General features: G+C 44.1%; 1 protein-coding gene across 1 annotated transcript in view; it reads left to right on the forward strand.

Annotated features, from left to right (window-relative positions):
* The window catches only part of LOC111223804 (collagen alpha-1(XVIII) chain-like), a 41,750-nt gene extending 21,948 nt beyond the window's left edge, over positions 1–19,802 (forward strand). Inside the window, exons 3-42 of the mRNA XM_022748080.1 lie at positions 2,194–2,381; positions 2,750–2,959; positions 3,235–3,387; positions 5,532–5,606; positions 5,921–6,019; positions 6,748–6,862; positions 7,145–7,185; positions 7,278–7,451; positions 7,561–7,587; positions 7,684–7,746; positions 7,863–7,940; positions 8,418–8,480; positions 8,568–8,708; positions 10,936–10,989; positions 11,228–11,263; positions 11,451–11,588; positions 11,781–11,840; positions 11,932–11,967; positions 12,122–12,163; positions 12,333–12,395; positions 12,783–12,818; positions 12,963–13,046; positions 13,686–13,721; positions 14,074–14,136; positions 14,222–14,311; positions 14,510–14,545; positions 14,688–14,741; positions 14,963–15,019; positions 15,205–15,264; positions 16,790–16,865; positions 16,984–17,009; positions 17,099–17,197; positions 17,296–17,446; positions 17,548–17,606; positions 17,701–17,832; positions 18,199–18,297; positions 18,401–18,475; positions 18,681–18,878; positions 19,132–19,247; positions 19,548–19,802. Coding sequence (XP_022603801.1) covers positions 2,194–2,381; positions 2,750–2,959; positions 3,235–3,387; positions 5,532–5,606; positions 5,921–6,019; positions 6,748–6,862; positions 7,145–7,185; positions 7,278–7,451; positions 7,561–7,587; positions 7,684–7,746; positions 7,863–7,940; positions 8,418–8,480; positions 8,568–8,708; positions 10,936–10,989; positions 11,228–11,263; positions 11,451–11,588; positions 11,781–11,840; positions 11,932–11,967; positions 12,122–12,163; positions 12,333–12,395; positions 12,783–12,818; positions 12,963–13,046; positions 13,686–13,721; positions 14,074–14,136; positions 14,222–14,311; positions 14,510–14,545; positions 14,688–14,741; positions 14,963–15,019; positions 15,205–15,264; positions 16,790–16,865; positions 16,984–17,009; positions 17,099–17,197; positions 17,296–17,446; positions 17,548–17,606; positions 17,701–17,832; positions 18,199–18,297; positions 18,401–18,475; positions 18,681–18,878; positions 19,132–19,247; positions 19,548–19,770 — 3,626 coding nt within the window. The 3' untranslated portion in view covers positions 19,771–19,802. The remainder of the gene's footprint in view (positions 1–2,193; positions 2,382–2,749; positions 2,960–3,234; positions 3,388–5,531; positions 5,607–5,920; positions 6,020–6,747; positions 6,863–7,144; positions 7,186–7,277; positions 7,452–7,560; positions 7,588–7,683; positions 7,747–7,862; positions 7,941–8,417; positions 8,481–8,567; positions 8,709–10,935; positions 10,990–11,227; positions 11,264–11,450; positions 11,589–11,780; positions 11,841–11,931; positions 11,968–12,121; positions 12,164–12,332; positions 12,396–12,782; positions 12,819–12,962; positions 13,047–13,685; positions 13,722–14,073; positions 14,137–14,221; positions 14,312–14,509; positions 14,546–14,687; positions 14,742–14,962; positions 15,020–15,204; positions 15,265–16,789; positions 16,866–16,983; positions 17,010–17,098; positions 17,198–17,295; positions 17,447–17,547; positions 17,607–17,700; positions 17,833–18,198; positions 18,298–18,400; positions 18,476–18,680; positions 18,879–19,131; positions 19,248–19,547) is intronic.
* The last annotated feature ends 3,239 nt before the right edge of the window (positions 19,803–23,041 follow it).

The raw sequence follows: 23,041 nt of genomic DNA on the forward strand, positions 1-23,041 counted from the left end.
CACTGACTTTAACTCACTGAGCTTCGTACACTATGTGAAGCACATTGACAACGATAACACCCCCGTTTACACACTCAACGGTTATCTTTTCTTGCTCTCACACACTCTTGTTTGCTGTTCTCCCGCCCCCTGGCCAATCAGTAACCAAGGAACTTGACGTTGCTTTATAGCTGACCAATAGGAAAGTAGGATACAACATAGCGCTGTAGTATGTGAGAATAAAATAAACAGGTTGGGTTACCTTACAAACAAACTTTTTATGTTACATTCAATGTCGTGGAAATTTACACTACTCCCCATGTAATTGGTTACAAACATTTAAACTATATACTATATAAATTATATACTATAACACATTATTATTATAGAATATTGCATAACTCTACAAATGGAAAATAAAGGATAATATCCTAGGGTTTATGAACAAAATAAGCTAGGGGGTTACACTGGTCATATAAAACACAGAAACAGCTAAAGACCCACTACTGCAAAAAGATAACTAGCATAGTTTAGACCTTAAATAATCTTTCTCAGTAGTCCAGAAAGTAAAGGCATTATATCCTATCTATCTACCCATTCAGCCTGTGAACCTTATACCTTTTTGAAGCTTGTCTACAGTTCCCACTGCCTTGTAGGGCACTGTTGATGAGAGTAGCCTGTGACTTTAGTAGCTTCTTTTTTTTTTTTAACAAATTGTTAAAATTAACTTTGATAAAGAAGGGAAATAAGATTAGCAAATTGTTTTATATAACACAAGACTGACTCTCCAAAAACTGTGCTGAGACATTTTTAGTTTTCCATCCTTTCTCACAAACCAGTTTATTTGACCATTTGACCCCTGTTTTTTCCTTCCTTTTTGGGCCAACTTGGACCCTGAGAACTCTTCACAGCAGCAACAGTGTGAACATAGTCTGTATCTTGAAATGGCTGCCGTCCAAGCTATGATTGGTGATCACCACCAGGTCTCTGCTGCCAAGTCAGACCAGATTCAAGCAGTAAGACCGGCCTTTATCTTCAAATGTATGTCTCACAGGCTAGAAATGAAAAGTTAAACCTCTACAGTGGCCACTAGTTAACATGCTGGGGGTCACTTCAGTTCTCTCAGACCAGCGGTTGTCCATTTCCCTCATTACAGAGTACTAATGACTGCACATCTGGATTGGAGGTGTGAGGTCTTTGGTCTGTGTTGGTGGTATGTATGTATGTGTGTGTGTGTGTGTGTGTGTGTGTGTGTGTGTGTGTGTGTGTGTGCACATCTTGAATGTCCACCTCACCACCTGTGTCTGCAACAATAAATGTGTGAATGTAAAGAAGTCCACTTGGAGCAGTTTGAGCGGTGCACAGAAGCACGCCTCCACACACACACACACACACATACACACACACACACACACACACACACATTCAGACACTTACACACTGAACCCTCTAATCAGGTATGTTTCCAGTTGGTCAGGCTGACGAATTAGAGACCCCCAAATGTCAGCCCTTCTGGTCTGGTCTGGGAGTTTGTGTGTGTTCATGTGGGTGAGATTTGTGTTTGATGTGAGTGCAAGTATATGCAAATACATTTATATCTCTGTGTGTGTGTGTGTGTGTGTGTGTGTGTGTGTGTGTGTGTGTGTGTGTGTGTGTGTGTGTGTGTGTGCATGACAGAGATATAGGTATCAGGGGTGAGCCTGGCTGGAATGCTGAGGTGAGAGTTTGTCTCTACGGGAGATAGGCTCCTTAGTGGGGGGAATCAAGGGAATGTGAAGCCATCTCATCACATACACACTAAATACTCTAATTACCAGCTCTTGTGTGTGTCTGTCTGTTTCGGAGGATTATGTCCATGCAAGGCAGAGCAGTGAGGCGCAGGCAGAGTCAGGATCAAATCAAGTCAAATTAAAGGCATGTCAGGATGATTCAGAGGTACCTCTCTTCCTCTAATGTGGTGAATGAACCAGCAACACACAGGTAGCTAACAAGGGAAGAAAGTTTGAATCGGGATTCACACATCTGCCAGGACACCTACTGTGCACCTCTGAAGTAAGGTACACCTACAGTATAGTCGGAGCAAACTAAAAAGTCACATAAGTGCAAATACTTAGCATCAAAAATACATGTCAAGGGACATCTTTTTCAGCTCGGCTCCACCTGTTGTTTAGATTTACTCATTCGAACATTGTCTTCTCTCTCTGTCTCTGTCAGATCGAGGCTCGGGAGGTCATCTGGACCTGACCGAGTTAATTGGCGTACCCCTCCCTCCCTCGGTCTCTTTCACTCCTGGCTACGAGGGTTTTCCAGCCTTCAACTTCGGGCCTGAAGCCAACATCGGCCGGCTCACCAAGACCTTCGTGCCAGGGTCCTTCTACAAGGACTTTGCCATCATTGTCACGGTAAAGCTAGAGAGTTGAACTCTTCAACCTTTTAAACCTCCTTCATGCTTTAATTAAGGTTTTTAAAGGGGGTCACCATGGCTTTGAAAAAAGCGGCATCGAGACAATAGTGCTTATCTACTATCAAGTCATTGCCAAGTATGTTACAGGGGTTTATTGTAATGTAGAACAGCTTGTGGGCCGGTGCCTCTCTGGGGCGCCACCTGGTGGAAGTCTGATGATAAAGCAAGACAACTTTTTGCTTGTTAGAATAAACACAGAAAGGATTGTATTGTCTCTATTTATACTGGAACTTCCGTGGATTATTGTACATTCAGCAGGGAGTTTTTCTGACCTTCGATGTCTTCCATACCATGTCCTTATTCTAGGTGCGTCCAGCCAGCCCGAGAGGAGGCATACTCTTTGCCATCACAGATTCCCAACAGAAGGTGGTGGAGCTGGGTTTGGCCCTCACTCCAGTCCGCGGGGGCCTCCAGAGCATCTTATTGTACTACACTGACAGACAGCAGGCCTCCCACAGCCACAAAGCTGCAGCCTTCAGTGTCCCTGATATGACGGACCAGTGGACGCGGTTTACGGTGGGTCTTAAAATCCTAAAAAAATTTTAAAATGTATTAATAAAAACAATTTGCAAGTGCAGTAAGATGATTTCACTAGTATACAATGCAAATCAACTATGTGCTGTTTAAACGTGTGTAATTCCATCTCCTGATTTGTTAAAAAAAAAAGGACCATTCTTCTTCAATTTTGCCAAGTTAAACTCTCTATTAAAACACTTCTTTGAAGGTAATTTTCCTAGCAATACAGATAAAATGTATTTCTTTTTAAAGGGTGTATTTGCTCTGCCTGTCAGGTGGTGGTGGAGCACGATGAGGTGCGTCTCTACATGGACTGTGGAGAGGCAGAGAGGGCTACTTTCCACCGGAGGCCTGAAAGACTCACTTTTTCTCACAACTCAGGCATCTTTGTAGCTAATGCAGGAAGCACAGGGCTCGACAAGTTTGTGGTAAGTGAATAACATTCGTATCTGTGGATGTGTTTTTTATGTCGCAGAGGACGAGGAGTTTTGCTTTTCCTGCAAAGCTGCAGAAAGAATAAGTCCTGCTGCTTGTCGTGCCTCTGGTCTGTGCTGTTGGCCTGAGGATTACATCGGGGAAACGTTCATTAACCATTTGGCTGCTTCTCTGTGTAATTTGAATGTTGTTGAGTATGAAAAAAAACAAAATGAAAATAGCTTCCCTGGGTGTTGTCCCTGTTACCAAGGCACCAGGAAAATAACAAAAACTGTATCTGAGCATTTTCTTCATGTTACAGGTTTTATTTATGAGGCTGCAGGCGCTCAGGTGCCAGCTATCTACAGTACGGATATAAGAATAATACACAGAATGATATAGAAAAAATGTAATACTGTGGTAAAGGTAACAAATCACATCTATCTCCCAGTAAACATTTTACACTTAGCTTTTTGTGGCATTTGGCATCTTTGGCTAGCTGTTCCCCTTATGTTCAGTCCTCTTAGGCTAAGCTAAGCTAAGCTATGCTAACTGTTTCATGGCTCTAGCTTCATATTTAATGGAGAGATATGAGAGTTGTAAACCCCCAAACATCAACAACTATTTTAACTGGATATTTAAATTAACATAGAAAGTAATTACATTACATTATTTTAGAGAAAAATACTTCATCCTGGCTTTCCAAGACTACTCCATCTCTAACACACGGTCCGGATCTGTGTACAGTTGGTCGAAACAGGGTCAAGATGTCATGACCACCTCTAGTCAAACCCTGTGCTGGCTCTGTTACAGATTGTGCCGGATAAAACGCAGAGGAGGAAGATCAGAGACAGAGGAAGTCAGAAGGGAGGAAAGAATAGAGAGGGAGAAGAAGGAAGAGAGAAGAGGTTGACACATGGCGAGGGAGGGGAGGATGGAGGAGGGAGTCAAAGGCAAATGAGGAAGTCGGAGATGTAAACAGTGTTGACATGTGGTCAAGGCTTAGTTGTGGTCAGATCAAGGGCTGGACTCAGGCCTTTGTGGCAAAGTGTGATAGTGTAGTGAGGTTAAACTCAAAGCAATATTCCATGACAACATACTTTATATTAGAAACGGTATGAGTAAAGACTCGACCCAAAGAGTGAATGGGAGTCACTGTCAATCCAACAGTGTTCACAGAAGATCAATCTAAGCTGCTAGTCACTTGTTGTTGCCATGGCGAATGGATGTAGTTACGCCCACTTCAGTGCGCTTTGTTCAGTGTAGCCTGACTTTCTGAACAGGTTATCTATCTGAAGCATGGCCACGGCATATGTGCATGCTCAGCAGCAGCAGCAGCAGCCATGACCAGTCTGAAATATCTGGGTCGCTCTGTGTGTGTGTGTGTGTGTGTGTGTGTGTGTGTGTGTGTGTATGCGCATGTGTGTGTCCATGGGTGTTTGTTGTTTCGGGGCTTCAAAGGAGAGCGCTCATGGTGTGGGGCCCTTTTTAATCAGTGTGCGTTTTGTATGCGGGTGCTGTAAATGTGAATGTTGACCAATGAGTGGAATGAACATCTTTCTCCACGTTCCCACACAAAACAGTAGAGTTATTACGCTGCAGTCAGTTTGAGTTACAGAGCAGTTTACAGGTTATTAAAGTACATATAAATATAAATATGTGTCACATACTGATGCAATCCATTGTTGGATTTCTATGTGATGAAATGCAGCGTTTTGGGGATGTTGTTGTGAGTCCAGAGTTCATGTGAGTTCATTTTGGGGATTTTGGGAAATGTAGTAAATGTGTTAAATCAAAAAAAAAAAAATCACCAAATAACCCCTGAATGTTCTGAATATCAATTATTTTATTATCAGTGTAAGGCACTTAAGAAAACACTTAAATGTGTTTATTAATTCAAAGTCCTGGTTCGTTTTGACTCATAATGGTCGCCAGTGATTATATTATAAAGCCCCTCAGCCTCTCACTGTGTTTACAGGTGCACCGACTCATTTCCCGGGAGCACCAAGATTAAGACGAGAGTGTTTACATCCTGGAAGTAATTTGAAACATTCGAGATCCAGTTAACTGAGTCATTACGATTCAGGCAACACAGTTAAAGTGTTTATAAGACGGGATTTCTATAAAGCTCATGTTAACAGTCTCTCCGTCTCTACAGGGCTCCATTCAGCAGCTGGTGATAAAAGATGATCCCAGGGCAGCTGAGGAGCAGTGTGAAGATGATGATCCTTATGTGAGGCGCGCACACACACACACACACACACACACACACACACACACACACACACACACACACACACAAAATAGTAGCTATGGTATAAAGAACAGAATTGCACATGAAAATGGGCTTGTGAACAAATGGCGCCCTCTACTGGTCAAAAGCCTTGATTGGCAAAAAAGAAAAGAAGTTATGAGCTGTTACTCTGTTGATCCTCTTGTCTACCGAGTGCTATGAGCAAAGATGTGACACTTACATATGAGATGGGTGTCGTGTAGATTGTAAAGACATTTACATGAAAAAATGTGAATCTCTGATGTCTGATGAAGGCCTCGGGATACGCCAGCGGGGACGACGCTCTGGATGACAGAGAGACGGAGGAGGAAGTGATGAAGAACACACAGGACAAGAAACACAGCAAAGTACAGGTGGGTTGGATTCATGAAATCACTTCACTTCACACACAATTATTTAAAATTCAGTGTGAAACGCTTCACATCTTTGGAAAGTTTGGGATCTTTGTCTCTCTCTCTCTCAAGTGTGTGTGTGTGTGTGTGTGTGTGTGTGTCAGTGTGGCTGAAACATACACCCCTACTTCTTATCAACAGGACCCTAAAACAATCTTTCATCCTCCCACAACCAGGAAGTCAGTCTGACCCCAAACATCCCATAATCAACACTGACTTTGAAGCTTCAAAAAAACACTGTCCTTGTAATGCCAATGTTTTCATTTTGACCTTCAGCAGCAGCAGCGGCGGCGGCGGCACAGACTCTTCTCTGACACTCTAGATATTTATCTCCTGGTCTAAAGGTCTGTCCGTCCATCAGCTGGTTCATCACACACGATTGAACCGTCTTGCTTTAAGTGTAGCTTGGTATGAATATTGAGGGCACACCACAGATGAATCATAATAATTTTGATTGGATTAAAGAATGAATAAACCTGACATTTGCCAGCCACATTCACAGGATGCATCCTGTGGATTGACCTGTAGTAACCCCTCAGCTATAGGCTCAGCGTCAGGACACACAGTTTTATACATACTACACCATATCCCACATGGAAACTGAACGAATCCCTGCTTCTCACAGGGAGTACCATTTTAATTTTAACCAACTTTAACCCCGTTCCACTCATCCTTAACATGTCTTGTAGGAGGAGGACAGTGTCCCAGTCAGAGCTCCGCCCACTGAGGCTCCGGAGGTGGAGTTTGTTGAGTATTCTGGTCACATGACACCAACAGAGGCCAATGAAGAAATGCTGATCAGAGGTCAGAATGAATCAATGTACTTTGTTCATTTACTCTACGATGACGTTAACCGAACTACAAACTGTGCGTGGCATGATGATTAATTAGGATTTTGTGCGTGATTGGCATCATTGCTAACAGGAAATTCTACGTAAGATCAGAATTGTTAATATTATTAATAATTCATATTTAAAGCCAGTAAAACAGGGACAGTAGGGACAATCTGGCTGTTTTCCGGGGTGGCAAGCTACAGTGAGATGAGAGTTGTCTGTTGGGTAAGAAGTTGTCTGGTGCTGTTTACAGGGCCACACCGGACAGAGGAGGCAGGAGAGAGATCAGGAGATGTGAGTTCAGCTCTCTGTCTCTGTCACACATTGCACACAGGGGTTCAATGCACTTATGAATAATATGAGTGTTTTTTATTTGAATTTTCCAGGGTCACGTCAGGCCGGGGTCCAAAGGAGAGCGTGGAGATCCCGGACCACCCGGCCCACCTGGTCCCCCGGGACCTACAACTCAACCTGGGCAAGCTCAGCCTGGACCAAGAGGGCCACAAGGGCCACCAGGGACCCCCGGCTTCCCTGGACTGCCAGGGAAAGATGGAAAGCAGGTGAGTGCGTCAAAGAGAGAGAGGGAGCATGTGTATCGGTGTGTTTTTGTGTTTCCGTCAGCTCTGTTTGTGTCACTCGCTTCCTCATCCGTCTACTCTCTCTGCACAGGGAAGCAAGGGTGACAAAGGAGATGCAGTAAGTTATTTTATCTCTTTGGTTCGTCGTCTCTCTTCATTGCTGTTTTTATATCCTACATAACTGATAATAACTGAACTGTATCTTCATCTGCAGGGTCAGAGAGGAGCTCAAGGAATTCCCGGTTTGGCTGGAGAAGCTGGAACCAAAGGAGAGAAGGTGAGACTGAAGCCCCCACGTTACAGCTAATAACTCACAACAAACGTCTCTTTATTCAAGGCACACTTGACTTTCTTCTTCTCCTATCCTCTTCCTCTTTCCCTCCCCCTCCGCAGGGAGACCCAGGTATTGGTTCACCGGGCCCTCCCGGCCTCCCCGGGCCACCCGGACCCCCCAGATCACGCAGCGTACCTGTGAGTATCAGTAACACGCACCCATGGTATCATCCTGCATTTTTACCACCTGTGACAGTGTGTGGCTAATTGTTTTCACATTGTGAGTCTGTGTTTGTGTGTGTGTCGTCATGGCAAACTGTTGTCGTGGAGACACCTCCTGCAGCAGGAGCTACCACAGAGGACGTGCCAGGTGGTTTTATGTCTGTCTGTCTGTCTGATTTTTATCCACACGACAGCGTGAAACCGCGTGAGATACTGTCACGAAACTTTGCAGGTGTGTAGTTGAGATCAGAATGAAGGCCGAGTTCGAAGATGGGTGTGGTCCGACCCACGGTCTCTAGTTTAGTGATGAAATCAGCATGTAGTAAATGAAGCTGAGAGTTCAGAGTGAAGGACAAGATGTTTGAAGCATCACTTAACATCTCAGTATATGCAAATACATTTCTATCTGTGTGTGTGTGTGTGTGTGTGTGTGTGTGTGTGTGTGTGTGTCAGTACGGAGCAGATGCCCTGGGTTCTGGGTTTGAAGATCTGGACAGTGACACCGAGCTCATCAGAGTAAGACGAAGTTCAGAGCGGTCGACGAAATAATCTGATGTTTGAATTTACAGAGTCTAAAAAAAATAAACATTGTCTTTCTCCCAGGGTCCTCCTGGTCCACCGGGGCCTCCGGGTCCTCCTGGGCCCCCTGGAGCCAACCCGTCACCTGACACAGGTGAAGGCCGCGATGCTGGACCACCCGGTGCCCCTGGAAGCAACGGGGTCCGAGGCAAACCTGGAATCCCGGTAAGTCCCTGAGATGAAAGACGTAGATTATTCAACTTTCAGTATATTTTATCACAAATATATAGAACGAAGTAAGACCTGCAGAACTGGACGTTTAGGACCCACAAACACACATTTCATAAGTTAACTGTTTTTAAAAACTAGTCACGTTTAAAATGCTGCTTCAAAACCGATCCACCCTGATGGAAAGTAACGTCGCAGGGCAGACACTGAATAATACGGCAGCGGTCAAACCTAAATACATTCATATCAAATCATCGGCGCTTTACCGAGCTGAATTCAGAGGAAGACTTCCACACTGTTGTGAATGAGCGATGTCATGATCACAGTACAGACTGAAGTGTCTCAGTGTTGCATGCTCTGGAAGAATTTCTGTCTCTGAAGTATTTTTGTGTATCGTTGTGTATTGTCCGTCTTTCTTCGAGCATATATTGGTATATGCTTTTATCCAAATGTAGTTTAGTCTGTGTTCCTTCTTACATCAAACTGTAGTGATCAGTGTTTGTGTCTTTCACGGCCAATGACCAGTTTGTCTTTTATTCTCTCTCTACCTCTCCACCCCACTGTAATTATCCCCGACCTCCATTTCTTCCTAATTTAAATCCCCATCAATCTTTCTTCTGCCCACATCTTGTTCCTCTTCTTCATCTTCCACTCCCCTCCCACCGTCTCCTCCTCCTCCTCCTCTTCGCTCTGTTCCAGATGTTTGAGGATTGGTTTAGTGGTTCTGGACCCGATGAGTCAGGTTTGAGCTCAGAGTCGTCCTCTGACCTCGGCTCAGGCCTCGGCTCTGGGTTCAGTTCTGGGTTCAGCTCTGAATCCAGCTTTGCCTCTGGGTCTGGGCTTGACTTCGGGTCTGCTTGGGGTTCAGGCGAGGTATCTACTGTCGTGGTTTGCTTTTTTAAACCAAGCAAACGAGAAAAGGCAGAAACTACAATCAGAGGTCCGTGCATTGAGGCGGCGCGAGCGCACGAAATTAAATCTGACACACGAGACAATCGCAGGGTTTCATTTCTATCATTTGTGCTTTTACATTGTTAAAACAGTGACACTAATGATGAGGACCAACCTCAGCTCCCTGCCTCAATGCTCAGCCTCATGACTGTACATTATCTCCTACCATGTTGTCTTAACTGCTGGCTGGCAGCTGGCTAAACTGAAAGCCTTTTTACCTGGATGACTGACGTGGTGTGTGTGTATGTGTGTGTGTGTGTGTGTGTGTGTGTGTGTGTGTGTGTGTACGCCAGGAATAACTGCCCTCTTTGCGCCTCGATAATCCACATTTTGGTTCATTAACTTTCAGTTCAAGTGTCGTTATCAAATGAAGTTTCACTTGCCATGATAAAGTGACTGAACTGAAAGGAAGTGACCACAGACTCGCTGTACGAGCTGCTGTCTGCCTCTTTCATGCAACATGGTAAAGAAACAAATCTGCCTTTTTATTTTCTCTTTTTGTATATTGTTGTGTATCTGCTGCTCTCCGCCAAGGCACACTGATGACCGACCGGATCACCGTCCTTTGGCCCCGCTGAAAGATGGGGCGAAGTTTTCTATTCAGCCTTTTAGGAGCCAGTAATTTATTAAGTCATGCTTCAGTGTGCCTTGGAATCAAAGCGCCTTACTGAAGGAAATCTGAGGCCTCTGGTACACGGATGTTGTCAGAAACACTGCTGTACTTTGGTCTCTCACTGCTTTGTTAAAGGAATACACAGATTTTTTTTTTTTGTAATGATTTCAACTTTCCTTTTAAGTGATGAGAAAAACTAAATCATCCGTGCCCCCAAAGCTGCAGACGCCACTGCTTCACGCTGCACCTCAGCTGAAGGACGGTTAGCAGTCAGAACGGTCTTGACTGCAAGAACAAGGAGCTAAATTGGGGGGAAAAAATGTAATTTAATTTAATCTATTTGCAGCTACTTCTGTCCGTTTCGTGTCTGTCATTTTGTAAAATTCGAACGAGCACGACGCACTGACGTTACCGGGCGCGTGGTGATGCAGAGCAGCGTTGGCATGGATGAGCTCTTCACTTAAGGAAGCTGACTGTTGAGCCAGTTTCCCAGAAATCTGAGTATTCCTTCAGACTGACGCGCTGCTACCTCTGGGGTTCAGCGCTGGCCAGTGAACAACCTTAGCATCCTGTTTCTCTGTACGCTAACCTGTTGTCTGCCACTTATCGCCGTTTCCTTTGTCTATGTCTACCTGTGTCTGTCTGCGTTTGTATGTCCAGGGTCCAGCAGGAAAAGATGGGGCTGCAGGTGTACCAGGAGCTGTGGGAGCGAAGGTATGCTCAGTGTCACAGAGACCCATCCCACTTTTTAAGCCAAATGACCATGGTTATGTGAATTTTGAAGATGTACAATGATAATTACAATCAGTCTGATAGTATATACACATCTTATGTCATATCATAATTTGATTCTGTATGAATTTATCAAGATCTTATATTGTCCCAGTGTCCACCAGTCCTAAATAAAAGTCATGCAGTGCTCACTGTCTTTCTTCCTTCTCTACACCATCAGGGTGACCAAGGGTTACCTGGCCCACCTGGACCAAAGGTAATGTATACACTCATCATGGAGTAAAACAAAGCAATCAGCTGCACAACATGTGCTACTGTATATTTCTATTTTATCCCCAAAATAAACATTTCATTGTTTTTCAGGTTAGAAAAAGGGTAAATCAGTGTTAACTATAGGCAGCTCCTGCTAATAGGAGTTTCATGTTTCTTTTTCATCTCTGCAGGGTGAATGTGGGTCTCTGGGCACAGCAGGGTCTCCAGGGCCCCAAGGGCCCAGTGGCCCACAGGGGAAGAGAGGCCAAGTGGGTCCCCAGGGACCCCCCGGACCCCCCGGACCTCCAGGAACCAAATTCTTTGTCGAGGTGACACCATTTCATACCAACCACCCACACATACACATCACTGCCGCTCCACAGACTGACGCTAATTAAGCTGAGAAGGAAACAATAAGTTCATTTAGTGAAGAGACGAGTAAAGAATAACCTCGTCCTCAGCACAGAGGTCCCTAAGATTTCATCTTGATGCTTAACATCAGACTGTGTTTTTGTTTTCAGGATATGGAGGGATCTGGGAAGAGTGACGTACTCATGGGAGCTGGAGTCAAAGGCCCACAGGTCAGTGCAAGTCTTTGTGTGTGTGTGTGTGTATTTATATATACATTTATATTGTTTCATTTACAGTAAGTGTTTTGTATTTTTTTCCCAGGGTCCCCCTGGCCTGCCTGGCCCACAAGGACCTAAGGTAATCTATTAATGAATATTTATTTAATGTACACTTACAGAAGGTATTTGTAATACATTTTTGACAGCTAATAATAAATACTGTATGTATGGTTCCTCCGTGAGTATCTCCTGCTCGTTCAGTAGTTAAAGATAGTTTCTCATGTCTTCTGTAGGGTGACGATGGAGTCCCAGGAACTCCAGGACTCTCTGTCAAGGTGAGGTTATTCTCATACGGCTCTGCTTTACATTTCTCTGTCACATTGTGTATGATCTTCTCTCCTCTGTTACTCTCAGTCCTGACTGTTTATATCTTATACATTAAGTTTTGTTTGGTTTTATGGCACAAACTGGAGCCGCCTCTCCTTATGCTGTGTCTGATTGCAGGGTGAACCAGGAGACCCAGGACCTGAGGGTCTTCAGGGTCCTGCTGGACTACCGGGTGCAAGGGTGAGTAGTTTCCACAGCAAACGTGTTGATCATTTTTGATTTGCAATGTAATTAGTTTGCTAATAGAGTTGAAATGGCTCTTTTCAAGGTTCCCTTTTTAGTAGTCGGTCCTCTGAGAGATCAAATCCTGTCTGTGCAGTGAGAGAAGACGTCCAGGGCGTCTTTAGCAAATGAGGAAAAATAAAAGCTAACTTTCCTACAACTCATATTTACATGCTAGCTGCCAGTCACAGCACATACAGCAGCACATTCAAAGATGGCTTATTAACACATGGTAAAGTTTGTATGGTGCACCCTGCCCTGTCTCTATTTTAAATAATAAACTCTCTATGTAGATCACCCTTAAACATACTAACACATTCATTTCTACTATCTCTCTAAAAACAGGGGGCTAAAGGAGAAAAAGGCAGTTCAGGAGCCAAGGTAGGTTTGCTGAAGAAAGCATGATGTGTGGATATTAATATATATATATATATATATATATATTAATATCTGACAGCAGTCTGATGTGGTCTGCACATTTTGTTCCACCGTCTTGACAGCGTTCTCTGTTTTTCTGCCCTGCAGGGTGAGCGAGGCGCTGATGGACTCAGTATCCCAGGACCACCTGGGCCAGCTGGACCTCCTGGACCGACTGTTAATCTGCAGGATGTACGTACACGTACATGCGCACGTGCAAACACACAAAGGGCATTTTCTATTCACTATTTAGTGAATTTTCGAAAACCGACACCACAACTTACCCCGTGTACGATTTTTCTACAGCTGCTCCTCAATGTCACAGAGGGAATTTTCAACTTCACGGAGATCAGGGGACCACCGGGGCCCATGGTGCGTAGAAATAAACTGTTGAAGCAAAGTGACAATGTCTCTTAGTCAATTTTGGGACAGGGTGGAGGGTGATAAATTGATGATCGCCACTTACATCTGTGACATCAGTAACACAGAAACACACAGTTACGTAATTGTTTAACTTGTAATACAAGGAGTCTTTTGCTGTAATTTCCTCACAGTAAATCTCAGGATGAGCTTCTGCGTCCTCGCCCTCATTCACAGTCACGTTACTGTAGCAGAATCATTTTTGAATTGCTGGAGCTGCAGCTTCGTTAGATGACACTGACAGTGTGAGCATGTGGTTTATGGCTGTACCAGAAATGATGATTAATCCAGCTGGGCTGCTTTTGCTTGTATGTGCACTTACGCCTACACGCATGCATGTGTATGAATGTGTGTGTGTGTGTGTGTGTGTGTGTGTGTGTGTGTGTTGCATGTGTGTGTGTGTGTTTGCAGGGCCCTGAAGGCTGGCCTGGCAGAGCTGGATTTCCTGTAAGAGCCTTTTGCTACATCATCTAATGCTGAGCATGTGTATCACAGGACATTAAGTGTGCACGAGTATTTAACCACCAGTGAATAACGATGCCACAATTATTTGAAAGCAATGTGACATATTTCTTATTATTTTTGCCTTTGCTGTCATTGGGCTAAACGTGGTAAGTAGCAGAACTGCTGTAATGTTTTTGCCACAGGTGGAGAAGAAGTCATTTTATTTTACTTGAACTGATGTTTTACAGTCTTCCTAAAAAAAATGTACACTGACCCGGCGGCCATCTTTTTTTAAATGCTATCATCCCAGTTCAAAGTGCCAACTCTGCCTCACTATCCTTTCATCCCTCTTCAGGGTCCCCGAGGACCAAAGGGAGACGTAGGCCCTCCAGGTAACCGGGGGCCGGGAGGGCTCAAGGTGAGAACCTGACCACATGAGTGACGACGGAGCTCTAATATGAAACAGTAGAGATGAGGACGTTTGATTTTCTTTGCTCTAACAGGGAGAAAAAGGAGAGCCAGGGGTGACTATTGCTGCTGACGGATCTCTCTTAGCTGCACCACGAGGCCCCCAAGGACCAAAAGGCATTAAGGTACCAGACCAGTCAAAATTATTTGTTTTACCGTCCCTCATTATGTAACTTAATTGTTTTCCAGTTATTAAAAGTCGCTGAAAGTCAAGAGTAACACAAGAATCAAAACATGAACCTTTATTTTATTTATTTAACTAAATAAAACTCTGTATGTCACAAGCATCTCACGTTTTGCTGTACTGCTTTGTATTTTCGCAGGGTGACCGTGGGTTCCCAGGATCAGCTGGAGCTATGGTGAGTTCATATTAAATTGATTTTATATCTGAAAACTCTTTATGAGCTCTGTTGACGACTCTCTTGTTTTTGAAATACTTAAAATAAACAGTTCACTCAGGAGCTCATGCATTTTATCCACGTGTTGTTGTGTTTATTTCAGGGCCCGGTAGGACCGCCTGGACAAAAAGGAGAGTACGGCTTCCCCGGTCGCCCGGTGAGTAGCGTTTCTTCGGATGTACACTGTCAGGAAATGACCACGACCCTCTTTATGTCGACAATCTACTGAGAAACAATGACTATGTTTGTCAGCGCCAAGAAATTCAAGAAACTCTATTAATTCACTAATTTCTTTAAAAGTAATTTAAATTTTAATGAAGTAATGTAATGATGTAAATACTGATTCCATGCTCTCTCTCTCTCTCTCTCTCTCTGTAGGGTCGACCTGGTATGGCTGGAAAGAAAGGTGACAGAGGAGATTCTGTTGGCCTGCCGGTAAGAGGAAGTTGCTAAAGACCCAATCAATATAAGATCAACACGTTAAGGTTTATAGTCATTGACCTCCACAATGGATCACATGACTACACGCGCAGTATGTGAAAGGGGTCACTAACAGTGATGAACCCACGGATAATTTACCGTTTTCATGTCGATGTCAATGTTTTGTTCTCTTGTCTCAGGGGCCACCCGGTCCTCCAGGCCCACCCGGACATCCAGGAAGAATTATCGGTCTGAATGGAGTAAGTATGAATCTGTGTTTGTGTCTGTACAAACCTTTGGATAGTTCCAACTTTAGCAGCTTTTAATCTCTTCATCTCTGTAATGTCAAAATCACATACGTGGTTGTCAGTGAGCAGAGCATCAGTATCTTTGTATGTGTTTTTATGGTTTTTATGGTTTTTTTTTTTATGACCCTGAATCTTGTCGAGTTGATTTTACTTTAATTTAAATTTTTATTTTAGTCTGATCACGCTGCTCTTCTCTGAATCCTAAAGACAGTGTTCCCGGTGCGCCCCAGACCGCACTGCAAAAAGGGACGAGTAAGTCTGAGTCGGACCACCTGATTGGTCCGTTTCAGTGTGAAATCGGACCGTCCAGTGGTTCTGTCGGTGTGTGGGTGTAGCAGCATGGCAGCTCTCCGGTCTGGGCTACAAACAGCACCCCCCCCCCTTACCTCCTTTCATCCTCTCCTCTTTGCGCTCCCATCGTCCTAATGATCTTTGAAAAGGCTCCATGTTTGTGGGTCTGGCCTCATTTCATCAGGCATTAACATCCCTCCTGTATACAGGTTGTATTTCATTATTTTACCTGCCTGAAACACATATTTGTGGTTGGATCTATGCGAGAAAAATTTATCGTAAGCAGTCGCCAGATGCATCAGCCACCTGCAAATATGATTTGGCCGTTCTGATCTTCAGTGGGTTTATTTACACCGAGGTTTTTCTGTGTATTTGTTAAATCCAATATGATCACTCAGGACAAATGTTAATGCCAGGTGTTAAAGGGGGTCTGGGTCTGAATCCTGCTTGTCTCATCCGTCTTTACTCTCCTCATCATCATCTCAAGGAGGAGGAAGCTGGATGAACCTCTGACAGGGAGGAGAACGAAACTGTCGATACTCATCCTCCCTCTGTCCATACATCAGAGTTGGTGCCAAATCGCTTTCAGTTCAATCGATTTAAAAAAGGAAACTATCTCTGAAATGTTGGCTATTGGAAACTTTAAATTAATATTTGTTCCAAAGAAAAACTCCTTCATTAATTGGTTGCATTGAAAGTGAGATAAATCGATCTTCCTCTGTTCGTGGTGTCGGGTGTGTGGGTTCTTCTGTACAACCCTTCTCTGTTAAAGCGTGAGACTTGAAGTTGTTGTCGTGGGGTGGTCTGGCCCGGGGGGGGGGGGCTTCCAGGAGGTGATTGAGGCTAACTGAGTGTACAACACGTCTCTCCTCTGTAAATCTTTCTAAGTACCTGCTTTAACCTTGATCCCTAACTTCCCTTTACAGTCGGGTGAAGGTTGTTTCGTGCTGCAGTGTGTAGCATGCATTCCCCTGTGTGACAGGTGTTTTACAGTGCTGACAGCAATGTTTTAATCTCTGAAATCTGTTTTTTATTATTACCCAGGTTTTTTTTTTTTCTTCCATTTTTAACATGTTACTGTCTGTGTTCAACCGTACATTTTTTTTAAATTTTATAACAGCTTGTGCACATGCGTGTTCCTGCTGCCGTCCGTGATTCATGTTAACGAGCATCTATGTGTGCGTAGGAGTCGAGGGGAGATTCGTTTGGAGCTAAAGGTGACAAAGGAGACGAGGGAGTACCTGGAGAACCGGGCACACCTGGTAAGTCCTCTGCACCGTAAACGTCCCATTACGTGGGATGGGTTTGCTCACTCACTCACAACGTGTTGCGTACGATTACACAGATGTGTTATTTATGTTGTGTTGTCTTTCATCTTAGCACCTGGATTTCCTGATGGAATTGTGGTGAGTGCTGATTTACTCTAGAGACTCATTTACAGTGGGTGTAATGCAAATATGGATATGGATCTGTTGTCTCTTGGTGGGTCCGTCAGGGTGCCAGAGGTGATCAGGGATACCAAGGTCAGAAGGGAGAAAAGGGTGACGGAGGTCCGCCTGGTCCTCCAGGTCTGCCTGGGAGGTCAGGACTTGTGGTGAGTTCTAATATTCATAAGCTCTGACGATAGTTTTCCAATCTCAGTCCTGAACTGGAGTTTATCTGCAGTAAATAATTCCATTTCCATACCTGTAGGGTCCAAAAGGTGAGTCCATCGTGGGTCCTCCAGGTCCGGTGGGTTCTCCTGGCCTGCCTGGAGCCCCTGGGTTCGGACGACCTGGATCCCGAGGCCCCCCTGGTCCTGCTGGACCTCCAGGACCTGCATTTGCACACGGATCAGGTTCGTGTGTGAGAGAGAGATGGAGAAAATATTATTACTATTAAGAGAAGTTACAGATCATAGATCACAGATCACAGATCAGATACATTCCTATCTGTTGTCATCAGCTGTCCCCGGCCCTCCTGGTCCCCCCGGTCCACCGGGATCTCCAGGATACACCAACCCGGTAACAAACTCGCCACAAGAAAAAATATTTTCTTACGGTTGATTACAGTGTGATGGAGGTGCAGCAGTGATGCCTTGGTGTTGTGTGTCTTCAGGTGACCACCTATAAAACAATCCATGCTCTGAACAGAGAGAGTCAACGGGCCGCAGAGGGAACCCTGGTGTACGTGTCCGAGAGAGGAGGGGAGCTGTACGTCAGAGCACGCAATGGCTGGCGCAAGATCCAGGTGTGTGTCATAAGTAGTTTATTATCAATGTACAAACACATTGTTGTGAGGTCTCTCGTGCTGTCTCAGTGTCAGCCCCCGGTGGACCAAATACTCACCACAGTTCAACCCAGTCATTCCCCTGCTCGATGGGACAGGTGTGCACCTCGTCTCCCTGCGGTCCTGAGAATAAACCACGGTTTAGAAAACTTCAATTTGAGAACCTCAGCTCAGTTTCCTGAACCTAAGAAAATAGAACTTTTTAATAATAGAAGATAAAATATGTCAAATGCATCTAAAGTGCTGTTTAACCTAACAAAAGTGGTGAACTCAACACAGGATCGTAGCACTTACCCAGACTGTGTTGGTGTGTGTTTCGTCTTACAGCTCGGAGAGTTGATCCAGCACGGGCCTTCATCCTCAGCGGCGTCTCAGTCCCTCAGCAGACCTGGAGAATGGAGCAGACCACACAGGATCCACAGCCAGGTTCTCTCTCTCTCTCTCACACACACACACACACTTTTGAAAACACCTCTGTAATTTAGCGCATTCACACATCCAATGTTTAAAGTGAAATGTTTTTTAACAGGAGCTGCAGGAGGGCAGCAGAGGATATCAGCCCAGCTACAACGTGCTGCCCCAGACCTTCAACGCTGTTCCCGGGGTGAGTGTAATAAACACATGTACGCCCTCACACACATACATACACTATAAACTCTGTACCAGACCTAGGTAGCTAAAATTACTTGGCCCAACGACGGCCCCGACTCTGCCTGCACGTCTGCCTGACGCCAGATCTGTGAAGAATAATGTGTCAGATTTGGACCACGCGTGTTTTCTCATCACCTCTGCGTTTTCCTCCGTCCCAGCTCCATCTGGTCGCTCTGAACGCCCCTCTGAAAGGGGATATGCGCGGTATCCGAGGGGCAGACTTCCAGTGCTACCAGCAGGCGCGCTCCATGGGCCTTACAGCCACATACAGGGCCTTCCTGTCCTCGCACCTCCAGGACCTGGCAACCATTGTGAGGAAGGCGGACCGCACTGACATGCCGGTGGTTAACATCAGGGTGAGGGGACATTTGTATTTACAGGTTTATTACAGGGAACACAGATTGATCTTAAATAAAGCAGGTGATCGTGTATTTCGCTGCTGATTATGACGATTCTTACAGAGGATTTCTGAACTTTAGTTTTTCTTTACTTGGGGTTAAGGCGTTTCTTCCACTGCGTTCCCACAAATTTAAAGATGCAGATTTCATTCATTTCAGTTTCATTCGTCTCTTCTCTCTCTCTCTCTCTCTCTCTCTCTCTCTCTCTCAGGGTGAAGTGTTGTTCAGTAGTTGGATGTCCATCTTCTCTGGGAACGGAGGCACATTTAACCCGTCCGTACCCATCTACTCCTTTGATGGACGCAACATTATGACTGACTCAGCATGGTGAGTGTGTGTGTGAGTGTGTGTGTGAGTGTGTGTGTAGGTAATGATGCAGATATGGGCTGGATCCTGGTCCCAGTTTCAGGCCTTTGCAGAACTTAAAACATCTACTGGAAAATGAGTTTCCACTGACCTAACCTGCCTGTCTCCGGACTGGGAGGAAACTGGAGCACCTGGAGGAAGCCCATGCAGACGGAGGGAGAATATGCAAACTCCACAAAGACAGAAAGCAGCTTTCCACCTGGTCCGCAGGTCTTATCTCCGCAGCTCCCTCCACTCACTCTCCTCCTCCTCTCCCCTCAGGCCAGAGAAGTTGGTGTGGCACGGCTCCAGTACCGTGGGCATCCGCCTGACCACTAACTACTGCGAGGCGTGGAGGACGGGTGACATGGCGGTGACGGGCCAGGCTGCGCTGCTGCAGACAGGACGCCTGCTAGGACAACACACCCGCTCCTGCTCCAACCACTACATCGTGCTGTGTATAGAGAACACATATGTGGGCAACACACATGCAAGGAGGACCTGAAGAGACAGAGGAAACACACACACACACACACACACACACACACACACACACACACACACACACACACACACACACACACACACACACACACATACACACATTAACACTTTAAAGAAACACACATGCAGGCATGCTGAAAGTAGAAAATGTGACACGGTGCATATGAAACACATGCAGGCACATACACACGTTATGATGACATGTCACTGTTTGCGTAGAGATGATATTCAAGTACAGACTGCGGGCACTTCTGTTCACACACACACACACACACACACACACACAGGCAAATGCAGGCTCCTACACTCGGCACAGCAACATGAACACAACATTAAAGTTCCCCTCACTTTGTTTCATCTCTAGTTCCCACCTGAGCCCAGGTGTAATCCCCCACGCAGCCGTCCATGTCTAGAGTTCAATTATTTATATTCACCATGAACATGTAACAGCACAACGTGTCATCGCGGAGAACTGTGGGATTTCATTTCATCACATAATCTGAGTAGATCTGAGTCACACCAGTGTGTTTGCACTGTGTACTTTATATTTTTGCTGATGATTGCAAATGCCTGTAATAGTTTGTTGTGGATTTTTTTGCCAGTTCCAGGCAAAACATATTCATTTGTTTCCCAACAGTAAAAAAAAAAAAAATCAGTTAACATCAGACCATTAATAAAGCCTGTTTGTACAAAAATAAATAAATAAATAAATAAAGCAGACTTGATGCACTGTAATGGATTTAACAAGCGACTGTTTGGAAACAAATGAAAACCAATGGATGCCTGGAACTGAAGAAAAACATGTTACAATTTCTGTGACGCAGCATCACAGTCTGTGAGAAAATCTACAGAATACTTTGCAGGAACTGATGTGGCCTTATAAGTCAGTGTTTGTTTTTCTTCTTCCATTTTTATGGAGCAGAAATTTGGGTAAACAAGACCCATGCATGAATATTGTCCTCACATCTGATATGACGACAGTGTTTTAGTTCAGACTGAGTCTTGTGTATCAAGGCTAGCTGTTTGTAGACACACGCTATGTTTACTGTACAACAGTGACTTTCCAGGTTATTCAAGAAATAAAATAATGGGCGGTGAGTCTTATAGGACGGCGATTTCTCTGTAAAGGATAAAACTGGAGACATTTTATATTTTTGTTATTGTCAACAAATGTGTTAGTCCTTCTCTCAGTATTTTCCAACATTCCCAACCCTGCCTGTGGCCCTCAGGCCAAGCACTCCTGGAGACATACAGCTTTAAAAACAGGTCAAGACAACAGATCACTGTGACTTTTAGTAAGCGTTACACAAACAGGAGGAAATTGTGCTTTTGTTGGGGACTATTTGCAGCAGCGGATGAATCCACATTTAGTGCCGTTGTGGCTGTTTACAGCAGCAGGTCAGTGACTGTGGGACTGAGGCAAAATAAACTACAGTGTGTGTGTGTGTGTGTGTGTGTGTGTGTTCACGGTGATGAAGGAACATGTTACTCAGTCACTACAGTGTGTCTCAGTGATGTGTATTTAACAGTTTTTAGAAAAACAGTGAAGCTCCACGGCTCAGAGGAGTAAGATACATACTTGTTATTCGCTGACAATAAAGAAAAAACATATAGAATATCACCAGACTTATCTTTTACATATGAGCACAATGTGAACTGTACACATTCTTACTGTCATATTTTAGATGTAAATACACTGTATGTAAACGACTTCCTACAAGCAAATTCGTCCAATCACAGCTTCACTCATTCACCTCCATCTTTCCTCTGAAAAAAACTCTCTGGATTTTCCCAAAAACATTTTACCACTAAGTTCTTGGCTCTTATTGTTGAATCTACAGATATTAAATCCACATTGAAGAGATTAGTCATGCAAGGTTTAATAAAATAAATAAATGAACCAAGGAACATTTACCAAGAAGCTTAGCTTCATAATCACAGTATGGCGCCCCCTGCTGAAAACCTGTTGACCCACCACCACCTCTGTTTACACTGGCTCATTTATCAATGATTGTTATTACAAATAAATTCAAGTCAGTTTCAGTATTTAAAAGTATTTTGTTCCTGTTTTTCTGCTGAACTAGTCTCAACATTAACATCTGTGCTTTAGCATTAGTATTAGAGTTGAAATCAATGTGTGACTTTCATTAATTTATACTGTAGCAGGACATAGTGTGAAAATCTAGTGAGTTCACTTTTAAGATTTTGATGAAGTTGGAACATGTATATATATATCTATATATATATATAGATATATATATATGTGTGTGTGTGTGTATTGTTATTGTCCAAATGTTTTTGTTTTTTACTCTGTAGAGGTAGGTTTTGTATGGCGCACACTAAATGACTAAGATTTTCTCTCACCATGTGTTGATTGAGATGTAGTTCTGCCTGTAAAGAAGATGTAGGCCTGACTGAAAGGAACAAAATGTTTGAAATGTTTTCCTCATGTCCGATTATGATGTTTCTGTTCAAACAAAACTTGAGCTTCTGAGAAAAGAGAACATTTGTACTGACTGGTGCTCACGGAATAAATGTTGTATTTGGTGTTTTTTAAGTGGTGCCTCCATTTGTTTCGCTGTGTTTACAGGAAAAACAAGGGTTTTTAATGAGCATTTTAAAATCACACGTGCTGAAATCTAACCAGCAGATGTGCTCTTCACCGTAGCCATCATTTAGCTTTCTGTACAGTTTGTTTGCACTACACTTTTATAGGAGCACCAACCCGGAGATGAGATGTGACCGATCCGTTTTACCAGTTTGCATGGCAAGTAGGAGCTCACTCTTCCCCCGACAGCAGACATCACTTAAGTTGTAATCAACATCACAATCCTCTGCACTGATGTTACTAAAACACAGCTCTCTGATGAACAAGTTCATCTGGAGATCCAAGACTGAGTAACTAGCAGATGAATAACATGACTTCCTGTAACCAACCAGCTCAGACATCCCACACTGTTTCCACTGATCAACCGCTGCGGTGACGCACAGAAAGCTAGCCGGCTAGCTAAAATTACAAACAACCTTAAGACAGGAAATACAACTGCTCACGTCTCAGAGCCATGGCAAACTGTTACTAACATGATCTCCACATACACTGTATAAACAACTAACATGCTGTTTACACACAGTTTTAACAGAAAGACTGGAAGTGAGGTTTAAATGAAGTTATTGTAAGATGATGCAGACTGCTTACCTTGTACCACGAGACAAGAAAACATTAAACAAAGATGGCGTCCCACACCTCAAAACTACGGTGTCCCACAGCGGCC

The sequence above is a fragment of the Seriola dumerili genome, unplaced genomic scaffold (assembly GCF_002260705.1).
Source record: "Seriola dumerili isolate Sdu_G_001 unplaced genomic scaffold, Sdu_1.0 BDQW01000116.1, whole genome shotgun sequence".
Classification (NCBI taxonomy): domain Eukaryota; kingdom Metazoa; phylum Chordata; class Actinopteri; order Carangiformes; family Carangidae; genus Seriola; species Seriola dumerili.